Consider the following 25,166-nt stretch of genomic DNA (forward strand, 5'->3'; position numbering starts at 1 on the left):
TTAAAAAAAATTGAATGAAAATCGTTTTAACACAATGAATGTAGCGTTGAAAAAAGCAGACATTATACTTGTCGGGTCACGCAACATAAATGTGTATTATTGTTAAAACTTATGCGACTGTAAGAAAAAAATCTTAACAATTACTAAGGTAAGGGGCATTTTATTCAAAATGATTTTGACTGCAAGATCTGTAAGAAATTTAATATAAGTTCAAACATAATGTGTCCAAGGTATGTAAATTGTTTTGAAAAGTGGGAGCTTTAATGTGTTTACTTTATGTCAAATCTCGACACCATGTATATAGTCAATGCAGTTTTCATTACCGCCTGCGACAGAATCAGCAGAAATCAAATATACACACAGACTAGAGGGCGGCCTCTGTGACCAAGTGGTTAAGGTCTCTGACTACGAACCACTTTCGCTTCACCGATATGGGTTTGAGTCTCACTCGGGGCGTTGTACTCTTCATGAGAGGAAGCAATTCAGCTGGTTTATGGAAGGTCAGTGGTTTTTACACAGGGTCCCGCCCGTGATGACATAAGACTAAGATGGGGTTACTGGAGACTTCATCCACTGCCAAAGTGAAAAGTCGCGGTATGACCTATAATTGTGTCAGTTCGATGTTAAACCAAAAAAGAAAAAAAAAATAGAGGATTGTTTTGAAATCCATAAACAGTATATGTCATTTTCAATCACAATAATCAAAACAGGCTTATAGCGGAACTTAGGTCAGTGGAAACGTAAGCCATATTTACACGACAGGAAAATGTTCCTTCTGATAGCAAAATGTTAGGGTAAAGGCAGGAGTCAAACAATGCCTTGTTACATTAGGGCCATAGGGATAATAGCCTCATCTCGTTTATTGGCCGTGCACAAAACGTGAAATCGCTATGGCAAAACGCGAGGTCACGCTAATCTTCGTAATACAAGCCCCCTTACCTATTACCTACTTTCGTTACTCTTTGCTGAATTTTTGACATTTGTACGTAAAGCTAGCACCTATCAGTAACAGTTTCGGACCTGCATTGAAAATTGCCGTAAGTGAAACTTAAACTTACCTCTATTTCGACTGCAAACATCAATTGAGAATTCAATTGGCCATAAAGCGCTTTCATCTTAAAAATTGAAAAGAATATCAAGGACTTCAAAGAGTACCTACCAAATTTTCATGTCTAATACAATTATATATAGAGAATATTTTCCTATACTATTGAAAATGCTAAATAATTGATATTTGAGACGTTGAAATGATCTGTTAAGCAAATTTGATAAAATCGATACTTCCACGAACCACGATACTTCCACGAACCAATTATCTATCGGACAAGTTCATTTAGAGGCGAACAAATACGATAACATTTTTTAAAATCGTTTAAATAAAAGCATTCATTTAGCAGATAAAAAACAACTAAACAACTAAACACACTTGTATTATTCGACTTAAAAATGAAAATAGACGACGCTTCCTCACCCGTGCCGGACGAAGCCGACGGGCCCGGAGAAACAATCAGTCACGGTGACGGGGCACTGGAACTCGAACCGCCTGAAGAAGGTGCCACGTTAGAAAGTCCGCCAGATGGTGGGCTTCGGGCATGGTTGATTGTGCTTGCATGTACAGGAATTAATGCTCTACTCGGCATATTGCGAATTTTAATACAAGTGTGTCTTCTTGATGTGGTTATGGTTATGTCATCTGAGACAGGAATAGAAAGTGACACACTGGGGGAAATGTCTGAGCAATTTATTGCACTTTCAGATGTGTATGGTAAGTAAGTTTTATACTCATTCATTTTTCAGTTTGTCTTTTGTGTCCTAGAGCAACACTAAACCTAGTTACTCCGGGAAGAGCAATAAAAAGATTCAGTTAAATTAAAGTATTATCAGGATGGTTTCCACGATGTTCATGTGGGAGAGAAAAGAAGGTCACTAGGTTGTGGTGGGTCTTTAATGTTGAAGCATTTAATTGAGTTAAGATGCACAGTTCTAAGATATTTGAAAATGTTTTAAAACAATAATGACAAAGAATTGTCAGATGAAGTTATGAAAACATTTTTCTGAGGCGCTCAAAAATGAGCTAACGCCGTTTATTTCTTACAAATTCTCAGTAACAATTACGTCAGCAAATTAGAAAAAAAAACCAACAATATATTGTAAATTACTTTAGTTAGTCATATTTGTTTAACTCTTACTCGAAACGAAAAAGTGATAAAATAGTGACTAGACTAGTATACGATTGAAAGTTAATGAAAACGTTTCTTTAACACAGAAAGAAAAGATTTATTTATCAAACTAGCTTAACACAGAATCTTTGATAGACAAATATACATCGTTTTCGTTCAAGTATTTTTTTATGCTTTGAGACATTCCTGCTTTTCCAGATATGCCACTTAGTTTCTAATATAATAGTATTCAAGTGTTTATACATAACTGGGGAATGATATACTAGTAGACCAAATAAAGCTGTTATCTTATTGCTTTGTATTTTCTTCTTAAATAATTCACACTGGCCATCGCTTTCGCAGAAGCGGTGGTTCCAACCCCGCGGCGGTGGAAGATTCGTCGCAGAAGCGATGGAGAAATATGGCCCACTGACTATATTTACGCTCTCATCGGTACTTTTTCTAACGAGTGTTACACGTTTGACTGAAAATAACCAGTGAGACAGGAGCCCACATGTGTACTCTTCCAGCCACAAACACTTGTTCAGTGCAATTCTTTGTCATTAATGTAAACACTTCTGTACAGCGTGACGAGGGACTGCCGTTTTTGTAGAATCTCTATCAGAAATGGTACAATCTTGTACAAAACGACCCCTGAGCACGTTTGCATCTAAATGTCAGTCTGAAACTGTCAAGCAAAAACTTTTTATCCGTAATCGGTGATTTTTCATTGCAAGCATACAAAATGATCGACCAAAAATGATTCCAACGCAGTGTGCAGTGGATGCAATTGCAACGCATTACGGTGGATCTTGTTTCTTTAAAGTTCGCTATTGACTTTAAACTGGAGTAAACAGCATTTTCCCAGAATTTTGATTGGGTAGGGCCTTGAAATCACTTTGACATAAGATAGCAACAGAAACTGAAAGTTTAGAATAAACATGATATCGATTTGCACATCCGTAATACAAAATGTCAAGTGACAATATTGATTTTCTGATTAAATGTTGACCACATGCGACTTCTGCATCGTATGATAAACCAACCTGACTAATAGCATACCATAACAAAATGCCATTTAGCAGCTGTGTTATAGGAGTTAAGACTTTTTACAAGTAGGCTTATTTACCTCTCCTTCAACAATATCCTTTTATTTTCAGACGTTTACCACAGAATCTCAAAGTGTCAAGGAAAAAGTTTAGATTTTTTTTCATAGTGACAAGATGAGATTATTTGATTGCCCATCGTCCGTCGTCCGTCAGTCGTCTGTCCGTCCGTCGTCCGTCCACAATTTCTTGTGAACACGATAGAGACAGCATTTTTCAACAGATTTTAATCCCTGAAGGAGCCAAAATGTTCACCTTATGAACATGATAGCAATGCCATTTTACTTTCGACTTTAACCACACTTACTCACAAATTAAGCCACAATAAGATCTCGGTTCCTATTGAAAACCAGCTAGATTCCATTATATGTTCAAGAGATACTACCCCTGAAAGGGGCAAATTTTCTATTCTTGCCCTCTCAGCCATATAAGATTTCATTTATGCTTGGATATGATACAAACTTGCATATGTGTGCCCAATCACATGATCGCGCTACGTCATTTTGAGTTCGAAAGTGAAAGTGGAAACGTAAACAAAAATATAAATCGGGGCATAAGTTTTTTTTTATTCAATATCTTGTGTTAATATCATGTACAACATTTGAAACCTAATTGAAAGTGCTACACCCGGTACTAGAATTTTCCCGTCAAAACCTTCTCGTTTTAACACTATTCCTGTTCAACCACTTTCAACAGTATGCGCTCAGTCTGCAAATCAATTGAACAGGAATAGCATTAAAACGAAAAGCTTTTGGGAAATCGTAATACCGGGGATAGCACTTTCAAATATGCATGATATTAACACAATATATAGTTTTTAAAACTTCCGCCCTGATCTTCAATTTTTGTTTACCTTTCTACTTTCACTTTCGAGCTCAAAATGACGTAGCGCGATCACGTGATTAGGCACATTGTGCATGGAATTTTTATCTTAACAATCTCTAGGTCAAGTTCGAAACTTGTCATGTGGGTTCAAAAACTAGGTCACTAGGTCAAATCAAAGGAAAAGCTTGTTAATACCATACGCCACATTCATGGTCTTATCTTCAGTAATGTTTATCTTGATGATTCTAAGACTAATATATAAGTTAAACATTGAAAGATAAACGGAGAAACAGAGAACAAACAACTAACAACAGACAAGCAGAAAGAAATGTTACAATAAATGAAAGACAAAAACTTCATTCTCCTCTGAAGACTGTCACAGCGCCAATCAAACATATTAAGGGACATTTAACTCATTGTTCTAGTACCAAGAGGACTACAAGGAATCAACTCATTTCAGTTATTCTTATTATAACAACTGAAGTTTAATTACAGCTGGGAACATACTTAAATATGCTAAAACATGATTAAAAAACCTATAAAAATGACAAATGGTTGCAGCATGTGCAGTGTGTTGGAGAATACTCCCCCGCCCCCATCCCAGTGCGTACCCGACTTCGATATTATGTGGCCAAAACAAAAATAAGGGACAACAGAAACCCTGTCAGTTTGTATATTAGATAAGTTGGTCTGTTCTATGATGTTAAAGTCGCATGTGGTAAGCATTTAATCAAACAATCGGTATTGTCAGTTGATATTTTGTATATAATAAGGGAAAAGGAAAATGGAGAAAACCTTCATGCGTTAATATGAATAATCATAACTGATGTGTATTTAGTACGGAAGAACATGGCGTTATTATTTGGCAGTTGATTTAGTAAAATAATTATGTTTAAAAATAAAGCTTTTCGTGTGTGCATTCAACAGAACGGAAGTGCAAAACAATAGTATATTATTACTAAACATTAAGTTTCTATTGCTGTCTGATGTCAAAGTGATTTCATGGACCTACCCCAATCAAAATCCCAGGAAAATGCTGTTTACTTAAGTTAAAAGTCCATAACAAACATTAAAGAAACAAGATCCACCGTAATGCGTTGCACTTGTACCCACCGCACACTGCGTTGGAATCATTTTTGGTCGATTTTTTTCATATGCCTGTAACGGAAATTCGCCTGTTACGAAGAAATAGTTTTTTGCTTGACAGTGCGGTACTTACGATTTGCTGCAAACGTGCTAAGGGGTCGCTTTGTACACGATTTTATCGTTTTTAATGGAAATTCTACAAAACCGACAGTCCCTCGTCAATCTGTATAGAAGTGTTTACATTAATGACAAAGAATTGCACTGAGCAAGTGTTTGTGGTTGGAAGAGTACACATTGGTGCTCCTGTCTCACTGGTTGTTTTCAGTCAAACGTGAAAAACTCATTAAAAAACTTACCGATGACAGCATAAATGTATTCAGTCGGCCATATTTCTCCACCGCTTCTGCGACGAATCCTCCACCGCCGCGGGGTTGGAACCACCGCTTCTGCGAAAGCTATGGCCAGTGTGTAATTGATCGGCCATATTGACTAAGCATGTTTACATTCCCCAAAGTCTCTTTTCTCTTTACAAGTGATACAAAGGGCATTAGACATACCCATTAAATTTTACGTATGTTCAGTAAAAATATTTCTATGGAGAAACTTCCATTGAAATTGCTTTGCTTTAGAAAAAACTTATGATTCATAAATAGAGGTACATATATTTTCCCATTAAAAGTTTGTGCCAAATATTGCTTCCCATTTACATTTTACTGCAAGTTTATTTTCCTAAAAAATCAAATCTTTGTGAAACATCTTTCTGCTCAAGTTTAAGTCAGTGTAGTTTATAGATTTCATATCTTTCTTAACAATTTGAAGCTCCGCAAGATTACGTGGAAGATAAGACTTAATTTCTGAAATATTTTCTTTTAATTCTACCCCTACTGGTCGTGGTATACTTCTTGTTCTTCCTTTTATATTGTAGTTTTTTGTAAAAGATTTGTACTTTTGATGAAAATGTTCTCTTTATGAAACTTTTTAATTCAGGAAGGGTCTAAATTTTCCACCTGTCATCTTGTTGTAAAACTATATTTTACCTGTACTATCAGAGTTCATGTATGGGGAAAACGTAGGCGACTAGGTTTTGATGGGTCTTTAATAGCCACCAGCTGGCGGGTGCTATTTTTAGATAAAAATAACGGTATACTGAACGATGAGAAAGTTTTTCATGTCAAATAAATATTATGAGAATTTTTTATTGGTTAAAGGTGTAGATTCAAGTAGCTGGCGAATAATTTTCTTTAAAGCTCTGTTTTATTATAGAAGCGTGTGCACTAGAGTCATCCTACATCGAATGTTTCCAGCACCGAAAAGAACCCGGCTTATTTTTGCATATCATGACCTAGAGTCAAAGCAGTTACTGTTATGTAGAACTAGCATAGTCGATAACTGTTAATTATTGCGACTGTCATGTATGAAATTTCGGGGTCATGTGTGTTCTTAATGACTTTCTAGATGTTTTTTACCATCGTTATATTGTGAGATCTAAATCAGTTCATTTTGTTCTTTTTAGCTCCACTTGCTGCATTTGTTATGATATTCTTTGGTTACCGGGCAACCATTTGCATAGGAGCCAGTGTTGTTATGACAACTTTAATTATCTTGTCCTACCTTGGTGACGATGATACAGAAAACTTTATAAAATTTCTTTTGTATGGACCAACAGGTAAGTTAAGAATTCTTTTCGCTGAGCTGAGTTAACTATGAATAGTACTTAAAATAAGGAACTCATTTTTTTGACACCGAGTCTGGTGGTGGCTACAAAGGTCACGCTATTCTCTATTGATATTAAATAGCTGTACAATCTTAAATCGGTCACATATATTAGAGATGGTACCTAAAAAATTCAAATTCATCTTCACTGGGTTTTTTTTCAGAGTAAAATGATAGCTAAGTGCACCAATTTTCTAAATATATTTATGGTTTTCCTCTTCTCCATGTAAAAATAGAAATATTTGATATCTTAAAAATGACTTTCTCAAAATATCCGAAGCAAAATGGACAACTCTTGTACTGACCGTTTTTCAAAGATTTTAGGACTTCCCCAATTATAGTCTATATCAAAAGCTCCCACAGCTAAATAATTCAATAGAGTATAATGTAAGCTTACTCTACTTTCAACATTTTGAAAGAGCCTATACTGAACTTCCTTTTGTCTTTTAATAAAGTCAAATTCCAAGACTAGCCAAGAGCCTAAAACGCTTGAAAAAATTCTGAGTGAAGGAAAATGACATGCTCTTTATTATAAGCTTACCAAAACCATACCAAAAATGTACCTTAAAGAAGTTGTTAAAGATTTTATATTGTAAACAAACCCCTACACCATTTTACCATCAATACTTTCCACTCATGAATGCACTCAATTCAGGTGACAATTGTTGATATATTTGTAAATGAGAGGCCCCAACAAAAACTTTTTTTCAAGTTGTGTAAACAGTATAAGTTTTAAATTAATGTTGATATCTGAAATTATCCGATTGCCGTAGTTTGTTTTCAGCAATAAATAAAACACCTTTTAGTTTGTTTAGGGTAGTTGACCTGTAACGAAAATCATCAAATAGAGTAATCTCCAAATGCTTTTTCAGCATTTATTCGTTTTTCAAGGAAAGCAAATGATCGTGCTAGTTCCATCCAGAGAATGTTTAAATTGAGAATTGCTTAAAATACATTACATAGAGTCATTACCTGTCAGCTACCTTAACATGTAGTAATTACAACCACTACCTTAAAACATTATAATTATATTTGACGACAATGAATTTTTGTGTTACCAATTTAACTTTTTTTGTTATTTCTCATTGTTGGATATATACATTTTACATTTTGATATATAAATGTTGTGTAAACCAATGTATCACCATTGAGAACAATAAATAAATAACTTTGGCTAAAAGATCAAAACTTATTAACGTTTCTTAATGTCGTTAATTTTCTTCAAAGGAATGTATGCATTATTCTATATAATCATGCATTACTAAACTTTCTATCAGGGCCTCACTACAACTTACAAAATGTTTGTCAGTGTAAGTCATGAGAAAAGCGTGCATATTGTATATTGAATACAAAGGGATTTAAACAAATGTAGGTCATATTTTGTCTGCCTGATAAGTTGTTTGAAAAAGGACGTATCTGATTTTTCTTTCACTTTTGATTAATGTTTAATGTTGGCTTCAGTTTATCGATCAATTCAGAGTTGTCCCCCTTTGATTTATTTGGGTAGGTACCATCTCTACATATATGCAGCACAGCTAATTGTTTTAGAATTCGGTAATAAAGAACTGTTCTTCATACTTTCCGGTCGATTAAACACCGTTTCAATGCGGACAAATGTAATTGCTCATGTTTGCCGGCCCCTTTTAATGTTTCAATGTTATTAGATGTGCTTTAATACTTAAACTAACTCGTCCAAGTCAATACTAGGGATATTTCTGCGAAATTCCAGTTCGAAACACATGTCTTCGTTAAGCAGTTCTGAGGAAAATAGAAACGTCGTGCGATGAATTTATCTCATTATAATATAAAATATATAAGGTTTTCAGTCGTTCTTCTCAATTTTAGAAGAAGAATAAAAGAAATACGATGATTTCATTGGATGACAATTAAAGTTACACACTAACTTGTGGAAATGAGCAAACACATTGCGCAAATGAAATCAGATCAGACTAAAGGTTAATCGCTTCCATAAAGTTCCAAACTAAAAGCAAATGTTGGTGAAGAATTATGCACAATGATAATGGGAGTGTATTAAAATTGAAGACTGATTATTTTTAGGAATTAAATAGAAGCATCAAATTCAAAGCAAATTTCGAAAAATTGTTTAGATTTCAAAATAAAGACGCCTTAAAAATAAGTTTCAAAACAAATTACGCAAAACACTTAATATCCCATTGACGTCTTCCATAGCCCAGAAATATACTTAATATAGTCTGCTCGTGCATCACACATTTTTGTCTGGGCAATAACGGAATTTTATAGCAGTTGACATTATTACATGCGATTGTGTTAATGTGTAGGCCTATGTATGTTCAGCAGATGTGTACGTTTATATGTTTATACATACCCATATTTTCCATGTGTGGTGCTCTGTGGGCGGCTGCGTTCTTTAAATGTAGTTTGTTTCTTCTATATTACTTTTTCGTGCAACAGAGCTGAACCATTTGAATAAACAGGCGCTTGAAAATTTTCTTTTTTCTTTTTGTTTGACTTCACCGGCTCCTGAGAGCATTTGAGACAATTTGAGAAGGAATGTCATGCAAGTATGCTACAGACTAAGTGTCTTGAAGATACATCAAGATGTTCTTGAGAAATCCATTTTTATGCCCCCACTTTGGGGGGGGGGGGGGCATATAGATTTGCCCTTGTCCGTCCTTCCGTCCGTCCGTCCTTTCGAGAATGTTGTGTCGCGCCTAGCTCCAAAAGTATTTGACGTAGAGTCACAAAACTTTACAGGAATGTTGGTCAGCATGTGTAGTTGTGCACCTGGGGTTTCGCGTCCGGATTCATCCAGTCATGTAGAAGTTATGGCCCCTGACTTTGTAAAAATTGGTCATTTTAGTGTTGTGTCGCGCCTAGCTCCAAAAGTATATGACTTAGAGTCACAAAACTTTACAGGAATGTTGGTCAGCATGTGCAGTGTGCACCTGGGGTTTCGCGTCCGGATTCATTCAGTCTTGTAGGAGTTATAGCCCCTGACTTAGTTAAAAATTGGTCATTTTAATGTTGTGTCGTGCCTAGCTCCAAAAGTATTTGACCTAGAGTCACCAAAGTTTACAGGAATGTTGGTCAGCATGTGCAGTTGTGCACCTGGGGTTTCGCGTCCGGATTCATTCAGTCGTGTAGGAGTTATGGCCCCTGACTTAGTTAAAAATTGGTAATTTTAATGTTGTGTTGTGCGTAGCTCCAAAAGTATTTGACCTAGAATCACCAAAGTTTACAGGAATGTTGGTCAGCATGTGCAGTTGTGCACCTAGGGTTTCGCGTCCGGATTCATTCAGTATTGTAGGAGTTATGGCCCCTGACCTGGGAAAAAATTATCATTTTAATGTCATGTAGTGGGGGCATCTGTGTCCCATGGACACATTTCTAGTTTATTTACATGTTGTATATGACATCTCTAGCTTTTGAAGGAATCGTTTGAACAAATATTAGACAAGGCCATGATGCTAGAGACCAAATTTAGTGAAGATCCGTCATGCTGTTACATATAATAAGTCGTCTGCAGATTTCTTATTCGTTGCTCTAGTCCTGCATAGGCATTGGAATGGAACAATTTGAAGTGTGTTTATACACTGACGCTATAAAGAAATTTTGATGAAGATTTATCCAGCAAATTATGAGGACAAGTGTTAAGTTTGTTGTCCTTTTCGTTTTTAGTCATTATGAACGCTGCTTGAAATAAAACAAAATGAACGCATCATCAAAGAGTTGGTAAAGAATAAGCAAACGTTTTGAAATGTTGACGAAGTACCCACTTTAACATATAGCTCATCCTAAGCTTAGAACATACTTGCAGAAAAGAATTGAATGGTTACATTGATTATTATACATAATCATAAAATCGCTTCAAAACATTTCTTTTCAGCGATAGGAATGAGTTTCATTCAACTTGGAGCTCTGATACCGGTACTCGAATATTTTACAACAAAGAGAATGAAAGCATTATTTCTGTCAAAACTTGGCAATTTTGTCGGAGAGTTCATTCTTATGGTCATATTAATTGAGGGTGCATTTACCGGTGAATCTAAAGTGACAGTGGAGTGGAGAGACTTTTTGAGGTAATTATTTATTACAACAACTAACTGGTATGGGCCACTGTTTATCTACTGTTTAACAGCAGCTTGTCCAATTAAAAAGGTAACGCTTTCTTATATAACTTACAAAGGCACAATCAAAAGTGACAGTGAAGTGGAGGGCCTTTTTAAGGTAATTATTCAGCACATTTGGTTATCCCACGCCACACTTTAAACGTGTGTCATTATTTGTAGCGTCGATTCAGATAAGCTAAATAATGTATAGCTATATAAAGATATTTACGAGAACCTATAAGTTACTGGAGTATAGGCGAATTTACAACGCTGCAGGCCGCCCTGATGTTTTACCGGATGTTTTGATTTTAACGCGCATGCGCTCTTTACGTGTGGCAAAAAGACCGCTCAACAATAAGTAACCCTATATAAAGTCATCATTATATTACTTTGCGCAATAAAAATAATTTGATCACGCAATTAATTGTACAGAATGCCTTGATTAAAGATACATATGTTATTAAACATATCTTACCTGATAAGCCGCCATTACTTTTACTTTTGTCAGAACAGAACAAATCTAGATCCACTCACGAAACAAATATAAAACTTCTGGATCATTTTCATATTCTTAGTATAATCGGAAATATACCGTGCACAGAATTCATTAACCTTCAGTTAATAGAATAATTATATTACACTTTTATTCCACAAAAATAGATCATGGTCAAACAGCAGATAAAAAAATGTGAGCCTGTAGAACACCATTCCCCGTACCCGAACCTGCTCTGATAAATTTGACCCCTGAGGTTGCCAGTCCCATCCCTTTGATATTGTTAAATAAAACTTAGAAAATTTAAAGAATCAATAGAAAAAAAATACAATTTGAAGATGATAGCTATCTATTTGAATACGGAATGAATTGATCGCTATTTGGGTATAATTGTATACAAAATCAAAGGCGAGATTGTGTCCGCCTTTGTTAAAATTAGCAAGGGGGACTCTGTGGACCTTTCGGGTGTTTGTGAGGGGCTACATCACTTGGACTAAATCTGTAACACGGTCGAAAATGTTTAGTTTTTTAATTTTTAAATCCATACTCCTGCTACATTTTTAAGTTCGATTGTTAATGGTATTATCATGTACTACTGCGACAGGTTGTAAGTTCTGTCAGATTATGTTAAAATGTCCATACAAACATAAGCTTTTTCAATTAATGGAAAATATCAATTTCTCATTTTTCTTAAACCTTAAGTTGTCGAGATGAAAGATCAATATTGCTGAAGAATAGTTTATAGTCTGCCCATTATGAATCCCCTATATCTGTTTTAATGCGCATTAGTTGAAGTATCTCATTTTTTGAGCAATGCAGTTGTGGATGTGCAAGGGGTTGCTATATATATTTTTGTCAAGCACTAGAATTTTTTATATAATCAGACTCAAATAGATTGAAATGTGATATAAAAGTAACGCAGTTTAATATGTGTGGTCATATCTTTTTTTGCCCTACGTGGAGTGCGCATGCGCGAAATTTTACATCCATTGCTAAGGAACGCGCCAAGTGTAAATTCATCTATAAGCTCAAAAAATGGAGCGAAATTATTCACAGAACGAACGAAATTTCATTTTTAGAAAATTCATGTAAGTGTTTTCGTACATTAGCACTATTAAAGACAAAGCATATTCGCCTACGATTAATTTAACATAGAAACAAAAATGCCTTAGTTACTTAGGTACCGTACGTAAGTTGAATAAAAATTTGTGAATCTGAGTAAAGAAATAAATAATGCAAAATAAATAAAGTTCATATTTCTCACTTAACGAGCTTCATTTATTGAAAATTGATTAAAACTGTAAAAAATAAGCAGTGACAATTTGTTTTTGGCGAGTGTAGTTCAGATTGTGACAGGAAAGGCCGTACCGGCGACAGTAACCACCAGAACAAATCAACACCCTTTACAATATTTACAAATTTATTTACATAAGATGATTATTTACAATGAATAGATGATATGAAAAAAAAACTGATTATATAGAGATAGTACCTAAGTTTTTCAAATCATAGGTTTGAAGTTAAAAAGCTTTGAAATGAAGGCAAGTGTCCATATATGTTTCAAAAACAGAAATATAGACAATATTTTAACCAGAAGTGTGGAGTTATGAGCATTTAATATTTTCATGTTAAAGAAAATTTTGTGATCAAGGAAATGTAACTCTTCTCGAACATGGAGAGCATAAACATCAAAGGGACATAATATAGTGAATATTTACTAATTGGGTGCAATTGATTTAACATTCAACTTTGATCTGGATTGCTAAATAATGATCCATGATACTGTGTGCTAAAAAAATAGAACATCTGGAACAGTCTATTAACAGCAAAACTATGCTGTAGCAGAATGCAAATAGTGAAGCTCTAACTGGGACTCGAACCCAGGACCTCTCACACCTAAGGCAGACACTCTACCACTTCCCTATAACAGCAGCAGCTAATAGCTATGCAGTTTAATTGCCTGGATTACATTGCGTGAACTGGAACAATAATCGGTGACTCCGGATTATCGACGTATTCGCTTTGTTACCTAACGGCAATTTCCGTGTAAAGAAAAAATATAATCTAATGCTGCCAACGTCATAATCGGTCAAATCTTCCCAAATTTCTCTGACGTGTTGTTCAGAGTATGAACTTACTTACTGGTAGTACCAGTGAAATATAACTTACACTGGATCTTTTATATTTGCCCTTTTAGCAGCTGTCGAACGGAAAAGACCGTGAGCTTTGTCCAAATATAAGTAATTATTTTACCAGTTTTGAGAGGATTTCAATTGATGGGAAATTACAGTTACAAACTAGATACCTTTCTGCAACACATGGAGTCATTAGCATTCACTGTCAATAAGTATTATGACTAAGATCGAGTGTCATTCATACATTTCAAAGATTATAGACAGAGTCTTTTGTTTACATTTTTTATCGTAATCGGTGCATTTGTAAAAAATCACTTTAGTTTGAAAAATCAAAGTATGCGAAGAGCTATGGTACGGTCTCTAGATTATAAGAAAGAAAGAAAAATAAAAGTTCAGTATCACCAGATACAAAGTTCTTACAGTTCCATTTAAAAGTAACGTGACACAGTTCTTTAATTTAATTGCGAACTTTAAGTAGCACAAACAATATATAACGTATCTTTAAATCAAGTCCCTTTAAACCGTGAATACGTTGATTCTGTATTGGCTCCCTATGGTGGTAGGTGATTGCATCCCTGAGCTGACTTCAGAGGACAACAAAAATCAGCGTCTTTGCGGTTTACGGCACAACCATGGGACGAAAGCTCTGCGCTGGGAAAATCACATCCAGGCGAGTGGAGACAAGTGAACCTCGGGCATTGTACTTCCGGGTTATGACATCACCAGGTAAAATCGTCTGGCGGAAGAAGCTAAAATATATAACATATGGTAAGCACCATAGCAAAACAAATAAGTCAGGGCATAAAACTGCTCCTTTGGGTACACCATATAGAGACCGTACCATAGCTCTTCGCATTCTTCGATTTTTCAAAAAAAAGTGTTTTTTACAAGAGCACCGGTTACGACTGAAAATGTAAACAACCGACTCTATAGATTATTTGAATGAATGAATGAATGATCGTCGATCTTACTCATAATACTGATTGACAGTGAATGCTAATGAGTCCATGGGTTGCAGAAAGGTATTTAATGTGTAACTATAATTTCCTATCAATTGATATCCTGTCGAAACTGGTAAAATAATTGTATATATTAGGACAAAGCCCACTGTCTTTGCCGTTCGCCAGCTGCTATTAAAAAGGGCAAATATATAAGATTCAGTGTAAGTTATATTTCACTGGTACTACCAGTTAGTAACTTCATACTCTAAAAAACACGTTAGAGAAATTTGGGCAGTTTTGACTGATTGAAACGTTTGCAGCATTAAATTCTGTTTTTTCTTTACACGAAAATTGCCGTTAGGTAACAAAGCGAATACGCCGATAATCCGGAGTCGGCCGATTATGTGTTATTGTCACAAAACTGTTCCAGTTCACGTAATGTAAACGGTGCACTTAAAATGCCAAGCTATTGCTACTGCTGTTATAGAGAAGTGGTAGAGTGTCTGCCTTAGGTGTGAGAGGTCCTGGGTTCGAGTCCCAGTTAGAGCTTAACAATTTTCATTCTGCTACAGCATCTTTTGCTGTTAAATGACTGTTGCAGTTGTTCTATATTTTTAGCACACAGTATCATGGATCATTATTTAGAAATCCAGATCACAGTTGAATGTTAAATCAAATGCACCCAAGTAGAAACGATTCGCTATATTATGTCCCTTTGATGTTTCTGCTCTCCAGGTCCAAGAAGAGTTACATTCCCTTGATCACAAAATTTTCTTTTACATGAAAATATTAAATGCTCATAACTCTACGCTTCTGGTTAAAATATTGTTAATACATCTATTTTTGAGAAATATATGTACATTTGTCTTCATTTCAAAGCTTTTTCACTTCATACCTATGATTTGAAAAACTTAGGTACTATCTCTACACCACACCTCCGTAGGCTTCCATAAATAATACGTGCTACTTATACAAAATATATGTGCTACTAAGTTCACACGTCACGTGATTAAAATACGTCACTAATTACTTCCGTTATTACAAAAATTACTTACTAAAAAGACTAAAGTTAAAGCATGAAAAAGATATGAAAAGTTTATGATGAAAACATTATAGTAATGGAAATGATAATCTGCAGCTATTATTTACAACTACAAATTAACAAAATTCAATTTAAATCAAACGTTATACAATAATTTGTATCAATATAATGTCTAATGTCATACAACAAAACGGACATTGTATGTATATGCAATAGACTGGCACGCAATTTCATATCACAATAATATATACATGGTACTAGACTTGCCATATAGATTTATACATAACAATACAATGCAGTAATGGCGTTCCATAATTAACAAAATGTTTGACATATGTTTTTGAAACAGTGCTTTACAATTATCATGTTACAAATTTCAGTACAAATTTTACATCTTATATAAACGAAACAGTTTAGATTCCTCTTTCGAAATAATTTACAAAAGTCTGAAAAATTTAATAAATTATCCTGACATACCGAAACTAGCTAAAATCACATGCCGAAAAGTAAATGTTACAGAATTCTGTAGAATGAACAAAAATTTACCAAATAAAAATCGTAATGCAAAAATCATACAAAAATCTAACAAATAAATTTCTTACCTCGATCGAGCATAAATTTCTAGGATGAAAAATTAATCAGACATAGATTCGTCTATAATGTCGGAACCAGTCTATTTAAAGGGTAATGTCCCGCCAAATACTAAATTTTATGGGATTCACGGATAATCCGTGTGCTATGACTATTGTCATTTTCACGGGATTCACGATATAGCCGGGAAATCTGACTACTTTGGCGCGGATTGAAATTGACAATTTGAGGCCCATTATAGTGGTTTTTGGGATAAAAACATAAATTACTGAAGTTTATAAAATATCAACTTTCTTATTACTGAACCGAATTTAATGAAATTTACATGGAAATTTAAGTTATGAAATACAGAAAAACATGAGAGGTATTTTATGCGTGAAATCTAACATTTACCTCAATAACTCAAAAATTTACAAAAAGATGATGCAATACCTGCATTTACAATACAGATAAAATAAGGCCCGTATGTCAATTTGTGACACAGATACCATCCGATCTCAAAAGCATTTGGCCAGAGAAACGACCACAGACGTGATCCCGTCCCAGAAAAAGTCACTTATTCAGAAAATCCTATCTCTATACACCAACGAGTAGCTGTATATAATGGTTCTACTAAAGCATTGTTAAATGTATGTGAAAGGAACACACGAGGGGTATTTAAAATGACTTAGACTTTCCTTCTTATTATTTCAATTATCAATACATAACACATGTATGTTGTTTAAAGGGAAAAATATACCATTGCCGTCTTATTTTTTTTTTTTTTTTTTTTTTTTGTTATTTGAAAAAAACGTCATTGTAATAATACCTGGTGTCTTCTTCGGTGACATTTAGATTAGATTAGATTAGATTAGATTAGACACCATTTTGTTATTATACACGTAACGTAGGGCGTTCCGTTAGATGGCGCTGAATTACACCTTCTTCGATTTAAGAATGTTAGTTTCAGACATTGTAATTAGAAGCTGATATCGAGGAGTTAGAGTTAAATAGTTCTAGGTGTATCAGTTTGTTCATAGTTCCGTTCACACTCACAGATATGATCTGAAGCAACTGACAACTCAACATTAGTTCACTGAGATACGTTTCTTTTTTAAAACGTTGTTAGAACTTACAAACTCAAATGTATTTAGATCGGGCTACGGCGTCGGGACACTTTCAAACATTTACACCATTTTTTTGTAGTAAAGTTATATCTTCTTTTTTATGTATCTCGCTGTTTCATACACGTATGCTAGTATCAAAATCTAAATCTGTGCTATACCAACTTTGAAGAATAATCTTTTTCAGGGGTTGCTCTGGGTTGTGTATTGGCATAGGACTTCTTGGTCTTACTTTAAAAGAGCTCAAACTCAAGATGAAAGATGACGAATCGGTGACATTTGTTCAAAGAACGCTTGGACTGACAAAGAAAGACATTCTTAGGAATGTATTGCTCTGGTCGACTTGTGCCGTATATTTCTTTTACCAGTGGGGTATGTATAAGAAGTATACAAGACATGCAACAGACATTTTGTACTGAATTTATATATCATTGAGCAATTGGTTACTTGAAATTTGTTTCATCGAAATGTGAGATCATCTTAACATTACAAGATGAATAAAGTCACAAAGAAGTAGCAAACCTGAAATGAATTTTAAAATGTCATATTATACAACACAAGGAATAAAAATGCGTCAGTTTCATTGATGATATTTTTTTCACTGAAATCAATTAACCTTACAGTAAAAGTCACGTACGGTATTAGCTCGGCAGTTCAATATTTGTGTAGCCCTATCTAACATTTTCAGGTATTGTAACACCCCAAGGAATATTTGCTGATCAGGACACAACAAAGCAGTTAAGTTCGATTGACAACTTACCAAAAGCACTTTTTTACGGATTAAGCCCAATCCTTGGTTTGATACTGGGAATGTTTCTGGCATGGATGTTCAAGAAAGCAGTCTATGACGAGAAAACCCGGTTCGTTTGTTTAACTCAATTCTTTCTAAGCAACGTTAGGAAAGTTGTTTGTTTCATTTTTAACTTTCTAAGCAACATTTATGGTGAACTATTAGGACCATCAACATAAAACAACAAAATCGCGGAACTACGATTTTTAAACAACGGAAACGACAAATTCATGGTGACGAAAAGTTGAAAGCAATGTAAAAGCGATTCCTTTGCTTTGTCCTAATTATCAGATATTGTTTACAATGTACAGGGTACATTTTAATTCGTAATATTTTGCGTTATATGAAAACTGCCGTTACGTTCAGTCTGACAAAATGATAGCCCACCTGAGTACGAAGTACCCTGAGTACGAAATTCTCATGATTAGTGGATATCAGTCGTCCGTCATTTGAGAATAGTTAAGTTGTTTACAATCTTAAGGTCCTCGTTTATCAATATAAGGCCATAAATGGTCTTTGATTTATTAAAAAATGTTTGCTGTCTGAAACATTGTTTTCTTTACTGATTTTGTCATATTAAGATTGAATGTGGTCGATATTTGCCAAAAGCATCCGACTCAAACATAACTGTTTCGACACAACGAGAGTCGTGTCCTTCAATTAATATAACATATAAAATAATAAAAATGACTTTTTTGTATCACTATTTTCTGGCAGTGGTGTTTTTAAACGAAGCGCAGGTAAAAAATGTCTGTAAACAGAAATGACGTCAAAGACAAGTTCCTGTTAAGTGTTATGATTTGTAATGTAATATGATGCATTTTCCGTAAAATAAATTCTTCTTCTACAACGAATAAAGAGAAACTACCAAGACATTTCGCCTTTCCAGTTTTACATATTATCTTATTTTGATTTTTACACTCTAGAAATCGCCAGATCGGACTATGTGTTCTAGTGCACGGTATCATTGATTTATCAAAAGTGGTGTATTTCACCAATTAAACGTTCTAGTAACTTTATTTAAATTCATAAAAAAATTCTAGTCGTATTCATATAGAATGTTTATACCTATAAAATTTTGTGCCCTAGATTTTTATATGTGGCAATTATTTTTAAATCTTATTCTCCGAAATTGTAAGGCATTAAGGATATATATGTTGCTACATGCAAACCATTCCCTTAATTGCAGAGAATGCACTGGCCCATATCTAAGGGCATACCTTCAAGGTCAAGGTCACAAGGCTCGTTATTCTCCTGAGTGATATGAGTCAAATATCTGGATGAATGTTTTTCATACTAAACATGGTTTCACAAGTGTATACATACTCATTGCCAGATGAACGCCTTCGTGTTCTAATTTCTAGTTCTGATTTGTAGTTTCATATATAACCCTTGAAGTATTTTATTATTTCAGGTTCCATGTGCAAACACTGAAAGCTGATCGTATGAATATCATACTTGGCATTTTAGTGGTGGCAGCGGCTACAATGGGTATTGGTTGCTTTATTGCACCACATGCTGAAACATTTGGCTACTTCTTCCCATTTAGTCTAGTGTTTGCAACTTTCTTTGGTAAGGATAGTTTAATATTTTGCATCTAAACTATGAAGGGATATTTATATTGCCTTTCCCATGATTATTTTTACCACATTTATAATTCAACTAATCTAAATAACAATTTTTCAGGATTCAAGATTAATTAATTAGGACATAAATATTCAATGTCCATCGCCAAAATGATCGTTTATTTTAACAAATCCTTTATGGTGTACACTGCCTTTGCGCCATGCCATCTACCAAACGAACCCGAGAGCAATTACTACTATAATATGAATATGGCAACATATGTATGCAAATTGACCACCGCCGTCAATACATTAGATTTTTTGTGTTTAAGGAGGCATTGATACGTAAACTGCGGTAGGTCGTTTGGGGTGGTGGGGGAGGGGGCTGCGCTTTCCTGTTTGATTCATGTCCTTGTTTCTTCGCTTTATAGCAAATGACAGTGCACTCAGATAAAATTATGAGAATCAAAATTGTTTCGACAGTTGATATCACAAATTAAAACCATTTTAAAACATCTAGGCTATATGTGCTAGACGCATGGCTCAAAATGGTAATCCCTGACGCATTCTCCGTAAAGTTCCACAATTGACAACAATATGGCAATACTTTATAATAAGAGCTGTGTGAGGACAGAAACAAGCTATACAAAAACTTGATCGAAATTGCTAAGTCAGACAAGGGACATAAATTTGTAACATAGCAAACTTGTGTAATTGAATCTATGTTAGGTTTCATTGCATTCCGACAAGTTGTTACTGAGATTAACTTACTTGTAACGATTTGACCAAAGGTTACCGAGTCGTAACCTTCTGAAAAAGCAAACGAGAGGTATGTAACATTGGTATTACACGTGAGTTCATCAAAGTGAACTCAGATCGTTCCAAGAAGTTGTTACTAAGAAACCAGCTTACACGCAAACATTTAACCAATCGAGAAACGATTGATGGCGATGATAAAGGACTAGTGCAATAGCTTAACCTATTCCTCGAACAGTCGAACTAATATCGGTTACTTTTGTCCAACCCGTTTTTACATCAAACTCTTGTGTCTTAAAAAGTAGCTTAACAATAGATAATGTTTTTCTATACCAGATAGTGCTTTTGTGATTTTAGATCATATGGTTTGTCTTGATTAGATGCCATTGTGACGTCAGTTTTCAATACAATTTATCAACACCTGCCTATAATACGCCCATCATAACAATACCCGGTATAAAATGTCAAATAATTTAGTTCATTAAAACAATTCACACAGCTAATATTATGCGGAGTAGAGTTAGCATTTTTGTTAAAGACCTACCACAACCTAGTGACCAACGTTTTCCTCCTACATGAACTTTGGGCAAATTATTTTGATAATACTGGTATAATACAGCTATTTTACAATATGACAGGAGGGCAATTTAGGCTCACCCTGAATTAAATGTGTTTTCACAACTTCATCTGCGAGCTTATCCAGTCATTTTCTTTTCAGAAAAACTTTTAAAACATTGTATAATAACTATCTTAAACAAAGTATGGTATGAACTCATCTTAATATTTCAAGAAATGTTCATACTACTACTACATTAATTTAATAATATATTAAGTCATGAAAACATTGTCTTGTCAATATATATTTGTCACTGTCAATTTGTAACGAATTACTTGTTATTTCTCATTTTTTCATCAAAACCATGTATAATTACCATCATGGCAATACAAAAGAATACAGTTATTTTGTGGCGCGTTTTTGATTCTTTTTGGAACATAAAACTACTATTAACAGTAGGGCTTTTTTTTATTTCGCTTCATTTCTCCATCAGCATTTTGCGAAGGATTGAGAGACGATGCTGTCCCGGATGAATTTGGAAGGGAAAATGTACGAATTGTTGAAGGACTTATACTGATGTTTGCAGGACTTGGAGGAATCATTACAAATGAAATTGGAAGTAATTTAGAAGGTATATTAATTGTTACAATTATTAAATACTTTTACATTAAGCTAATGATCGTAACATTAAAGGATATATCAAACATACTGTGATTCAAGAGCTGCCTCAACGTAGCACGTGTAATCACTAGAAAATATTACGTTTGAAAACTACACTGATACACATACATAGATTGGCATATCTTCTACTGATATATTTTTATTCTGACAGCACATGATTCATTCCCTCCGCCCAGTTTGGTACGTTAGTATTATTTAACAATGTTAAAGGACATTCCATTTGTTCCTGAGGTAGAACCTGGCTCGAGCATCTGAAAACTTGTTTCACTTGAAAAACTCGACTAAATGGATATTTAATTATTCGTTTCCTCTAAGGCTCATTACCAAAAACATATTATTTTGCGACACAGCGTGTGCCTTCATTTATTAATGCATTATGTCCACTCACTTGTTTTATCTTTGGAGAAGGTTACTTAATGCACTCTTACTGAATTATTTCACTTTTTTTTTTACATGTATACGAGTTATTTGATCGCTTCGTCTTTTCCGTTCTACGTCAGTGGATTTTTTTGTGATGTTACTGAAGCCAGTTTATAGTAGCAGTGTCCTTTCTTCTTGTTGTTTGACATAAAATAAATACCCCGTGGTATACTTCTAAGTAATTTTTGAATATTTTACTGTAGAGATGTAAAATCAATACCCAAATATTTAATATTCTTAATACATAATTTTGTATTATCAGATGCGACAGCCGACGAAAACGAGGACGATTGGAAGAAATTATTCCGTTATGGCGGTGGTATGTTGCTGTTGTCATCGATTGTGACAGCTCTTGTCTTGTTTCTCAAACAAAGCAAAACATTGGACAAAATACAATCTGAAATCGATGCAAACACTGTCGCCCCGTTAAAATCAAACGTCATAAACGTCCTTCCAGCAAATGGAAAACCAGAACTAAAGATGCAAAGCCAAGACAGGATTAGTGGCGTAAATAATCAAAATAATACTCGTCAAAGGAATGGTAACGTTGACTCTTCATCCAAGCAGGAGCATAATGTTACCCGAATACATAGCTCTCGATCTAATAAGCAAAGGAATGCTCCACCTTCTTTGAACATTGGATACACCCATTCTTATCAGCAACAGGGCGTGTCACCGACCGTTCGCAGCAATGACACCAAACCATATCAGCTTCCGGGGGTACCATCGACTGTTCAGAGTGAGGATTTTAAAAGGAATCAACATTCTAAGGAGGGGCTATTGTTTAATCCAAGTGGTGGTTTCAAAAGTAATCAGCAGCCTGGAGTGCCATCTTCTTATCAGAGTGGTGGTTTCAAAAGTAATCAGCAGACTAGAGAGCCATCGCCTGATCAGAGTGGTGGTTTTAAAAGTAATCAGCAGTCTGATCAGAGTGGTGTATTCCATCCTTACCAGCAACGGGGGGTACTATTGGCTGATCATAATGCTGTATCGCAACCTGAGCAGCGCCCAGGTTTGTCCTCGTTAGATCAAATTGGTGTATTCCATCATAACCAGCAACGAGAAGTTCCATCGGCTGATCAGAATGGTGTATCAAATCCGGATCAGCGCCCGAATGTGACACATCATTAGATCAGAGTGGTGAACTTTCATCCTTTTCAGGTGCTGCAATGAGTACTGTCTGCCATAATAGTAACAACGGAGAATGCACAGACAATTTCGTTGGAACAAAATACATGTATATCAGCCAAGTTTAGTTCCTATTATGATCTGTTAATTTAATGTTTTGAACTAGTTAAAAAGTGTGATAATGCAGTTTGACCTAATGATCAAAAATTTAGATAGGACTTCAAAATTAATTACAATGGGTAATTTTCTTACGAATCCTGATTCTTTTACAATATTCCATATCACTTTAGGTAAACGATAAGTGTTCCTTCCTATTTTACTATGTGACTCCTAGAATTGTATTGTTTATATGCTCATATTCCTCTAGATCGAAAACCGTTGTCAATACAAGGATACAAGTGAAATTCACAACTCACCCGAAAATAACATTTTGTTTGGCTAACAACCATCATAAAAATACTTCACAACTTGATGATGAAGGTTTCAAGTTTTATGTTAATTTTACACGCCTGGGCAAACATCTCTTGTGAAAGCTATAGGTAATATACTTTCAAGTATTTGATAAGAAATATGAAGGTTCAAAATTGAATTAAAATTTCTTTTCAAGATAAATACACCCTTCGCAATTATTTCGTGTGATGTATTTTCGTTTACAAGCTATATGTTTTGGTTTTGCGCACGTACGCATTTGCTTCCTAATGGAAATCTTTGATATATTTTGTAAAACCATAAAACGTATTTCCAAAGAACTACTGTCATTTATATACACAAAGTTTCTATACAGATTTTTTTTCTAATCAGTTCAAAACTGAGTTTCCATTTTTATGTTTTAACAGCATTATATTGATGTCTATGCAGTACATGTTTTACTAACAGCCAGTTTCCAGTGAAAATAGAAATACTTTTTATTAAACTTTATTTTCATCAAAATATATAGCAGCTTTTTCTTCAACAATTTATTTCAGTATTGAATGTCAAAGTGTAACGTGTGATGTTTGGTACCTTAATTCCCCCTCCACCACCCCCCCCCCCCCCCCCCACCAAAAAAAAAAAACAAAGGCATACAATTTACGTGTATAACGTTGCATAACATAGATAAATACAATTATAGATACATTGGGAATGAGTCTAAGACGACCTGTAATAGCATATCCAAACTGTAACTTAAAAATGGGAAATCTGAACTTCTGCTGATAACTTGAATAAGGACAAAAGGCACCATTACAAACTTTTAGTAGGCCTGACATTGACTTGGTTTCCTGTGAGCTCCAACCCTTAAGATACACCGGTATTGAGCAGTCTAGCCGGACGTACTGGATTTATTTGAGTAGGAGACTGGAACCTCTGCAAGTTACCATTACCATTTTTTTACAAAAGAGGACAACATGTGGGCTATGACATCTTAAAACACGCATGTACATATTGGCAAAGGTTGTTTGCACAATTACCACTATTGAAAGCGTAACACCTCATTATTTTTGGTACCTTTTCAACCTATTGGGATGATAGATAACATTCATAATTCTGGGTCAACAAGATTACTCCAGCAAAGGCTCGGGCTCAGAAATATTTTTAGTCTAAATTGTTGTCATATAATAGCCGGCCCGCAGTTCTTGAAGCTGCAAGCCACATATTAGCTAAGTACTGTAATAAATTATGTATTTCATCCGGATGCTTCATTGTATATAAAGAATATATGAATTTGATGACCTGAAATTTTGTTTCAACTCTTCTGGTGTTTCTGCCACTGACCGTTCCAAGGCAGTGCCCAACTGTGTTCTTTATTTGTTCGGTTTGCTTTGTATAGTTTAATGTTAACATGAGATGCAAGCATATTACTAGAGTAAGTTTGAATCCAGTCATCTGAGATTTGCCCTTCGGGTGGAAGGCTTGGTCCTTATTGACGATCATCAGATTGACTCATGACCTGGTGCCGATCTGTATGCACTGCCATGACATTAGTGCCTTGTTTTCGTCTCCTCACA

At 34.9% G+C, this 25,166-nt stretch overlaps 1 protein-coding gene across 1 annotated transcript; it reads left to right on the forward strand.

Annotated features, from left to right (window-relative positions):
- The first annotated feature begins 1,308 nt into the window (after positions 1–1,308).
- LOC128556419 (uncharacterized) lies at positions 1,309–23,255 on the forward strand. The gene is made up of 8 exons (XM_053541566.1): positions 1,309–1,765; positions 6,690–6,842; positions 10,758–10,950; positions 17,473–17,657; positions 17,974–18,145; positions 19,490–19,647; positions 21,446–21,583; positions 22,316–23,255. The coding sequence occupies exons 1-8, from the start codon at positions 1,447–1,449 to the stop codon at positions 23,182–23,184; spliced, it is 2,187 nt and encodes a 728-aa protein (XP_053397541.1). The 5' UTR covers positions 1,309–1,446; the 3' UTR covers positions 23,185–23,255.
- The last annotated feature ends 1,911 nt before the right edge of the window (positions 23,256–25,166 follow it).

Source organism: Mercenaria mercenaria, chromosome 4, assembly GCF_021730395.1.
Source record: "Mercenaria mercenaria strain notata chromosome 4, MADL_Memer_1, whole genome shotgun sequence".
NCBI lineage: Eukaryota > Metazoa > Mollusca > Bivalvia > Venerida > Veneridae > Mercenaria > Mercenaria mercenaria.

Excerpts from the sequence above, each read along its gene's own strand:
- LOC128556419 (XM_053541566.1), top strand. The coding sequence starts at position 1,447 with ATGAAAATAGACGACGCTTCCTCACCCGTGCCGGACGAAGCCGACGGG. Across the intron at positions 6,843-10,757 it reads TCTTTTGTATGGACCAACAG|CGATAGGAATGAGTTTCATT; the intron begins GTAAGTTAAGAA and ends ATTTCTTTTCAG. Across the intron at positions 10,951-17,472 it reads GAGTGGAGAGACTTTTTGAG|GGGTTGCTCTGGGTTGTGTA; the intron begins GTAATTATTTAT and ends AATCTTTTTCAG.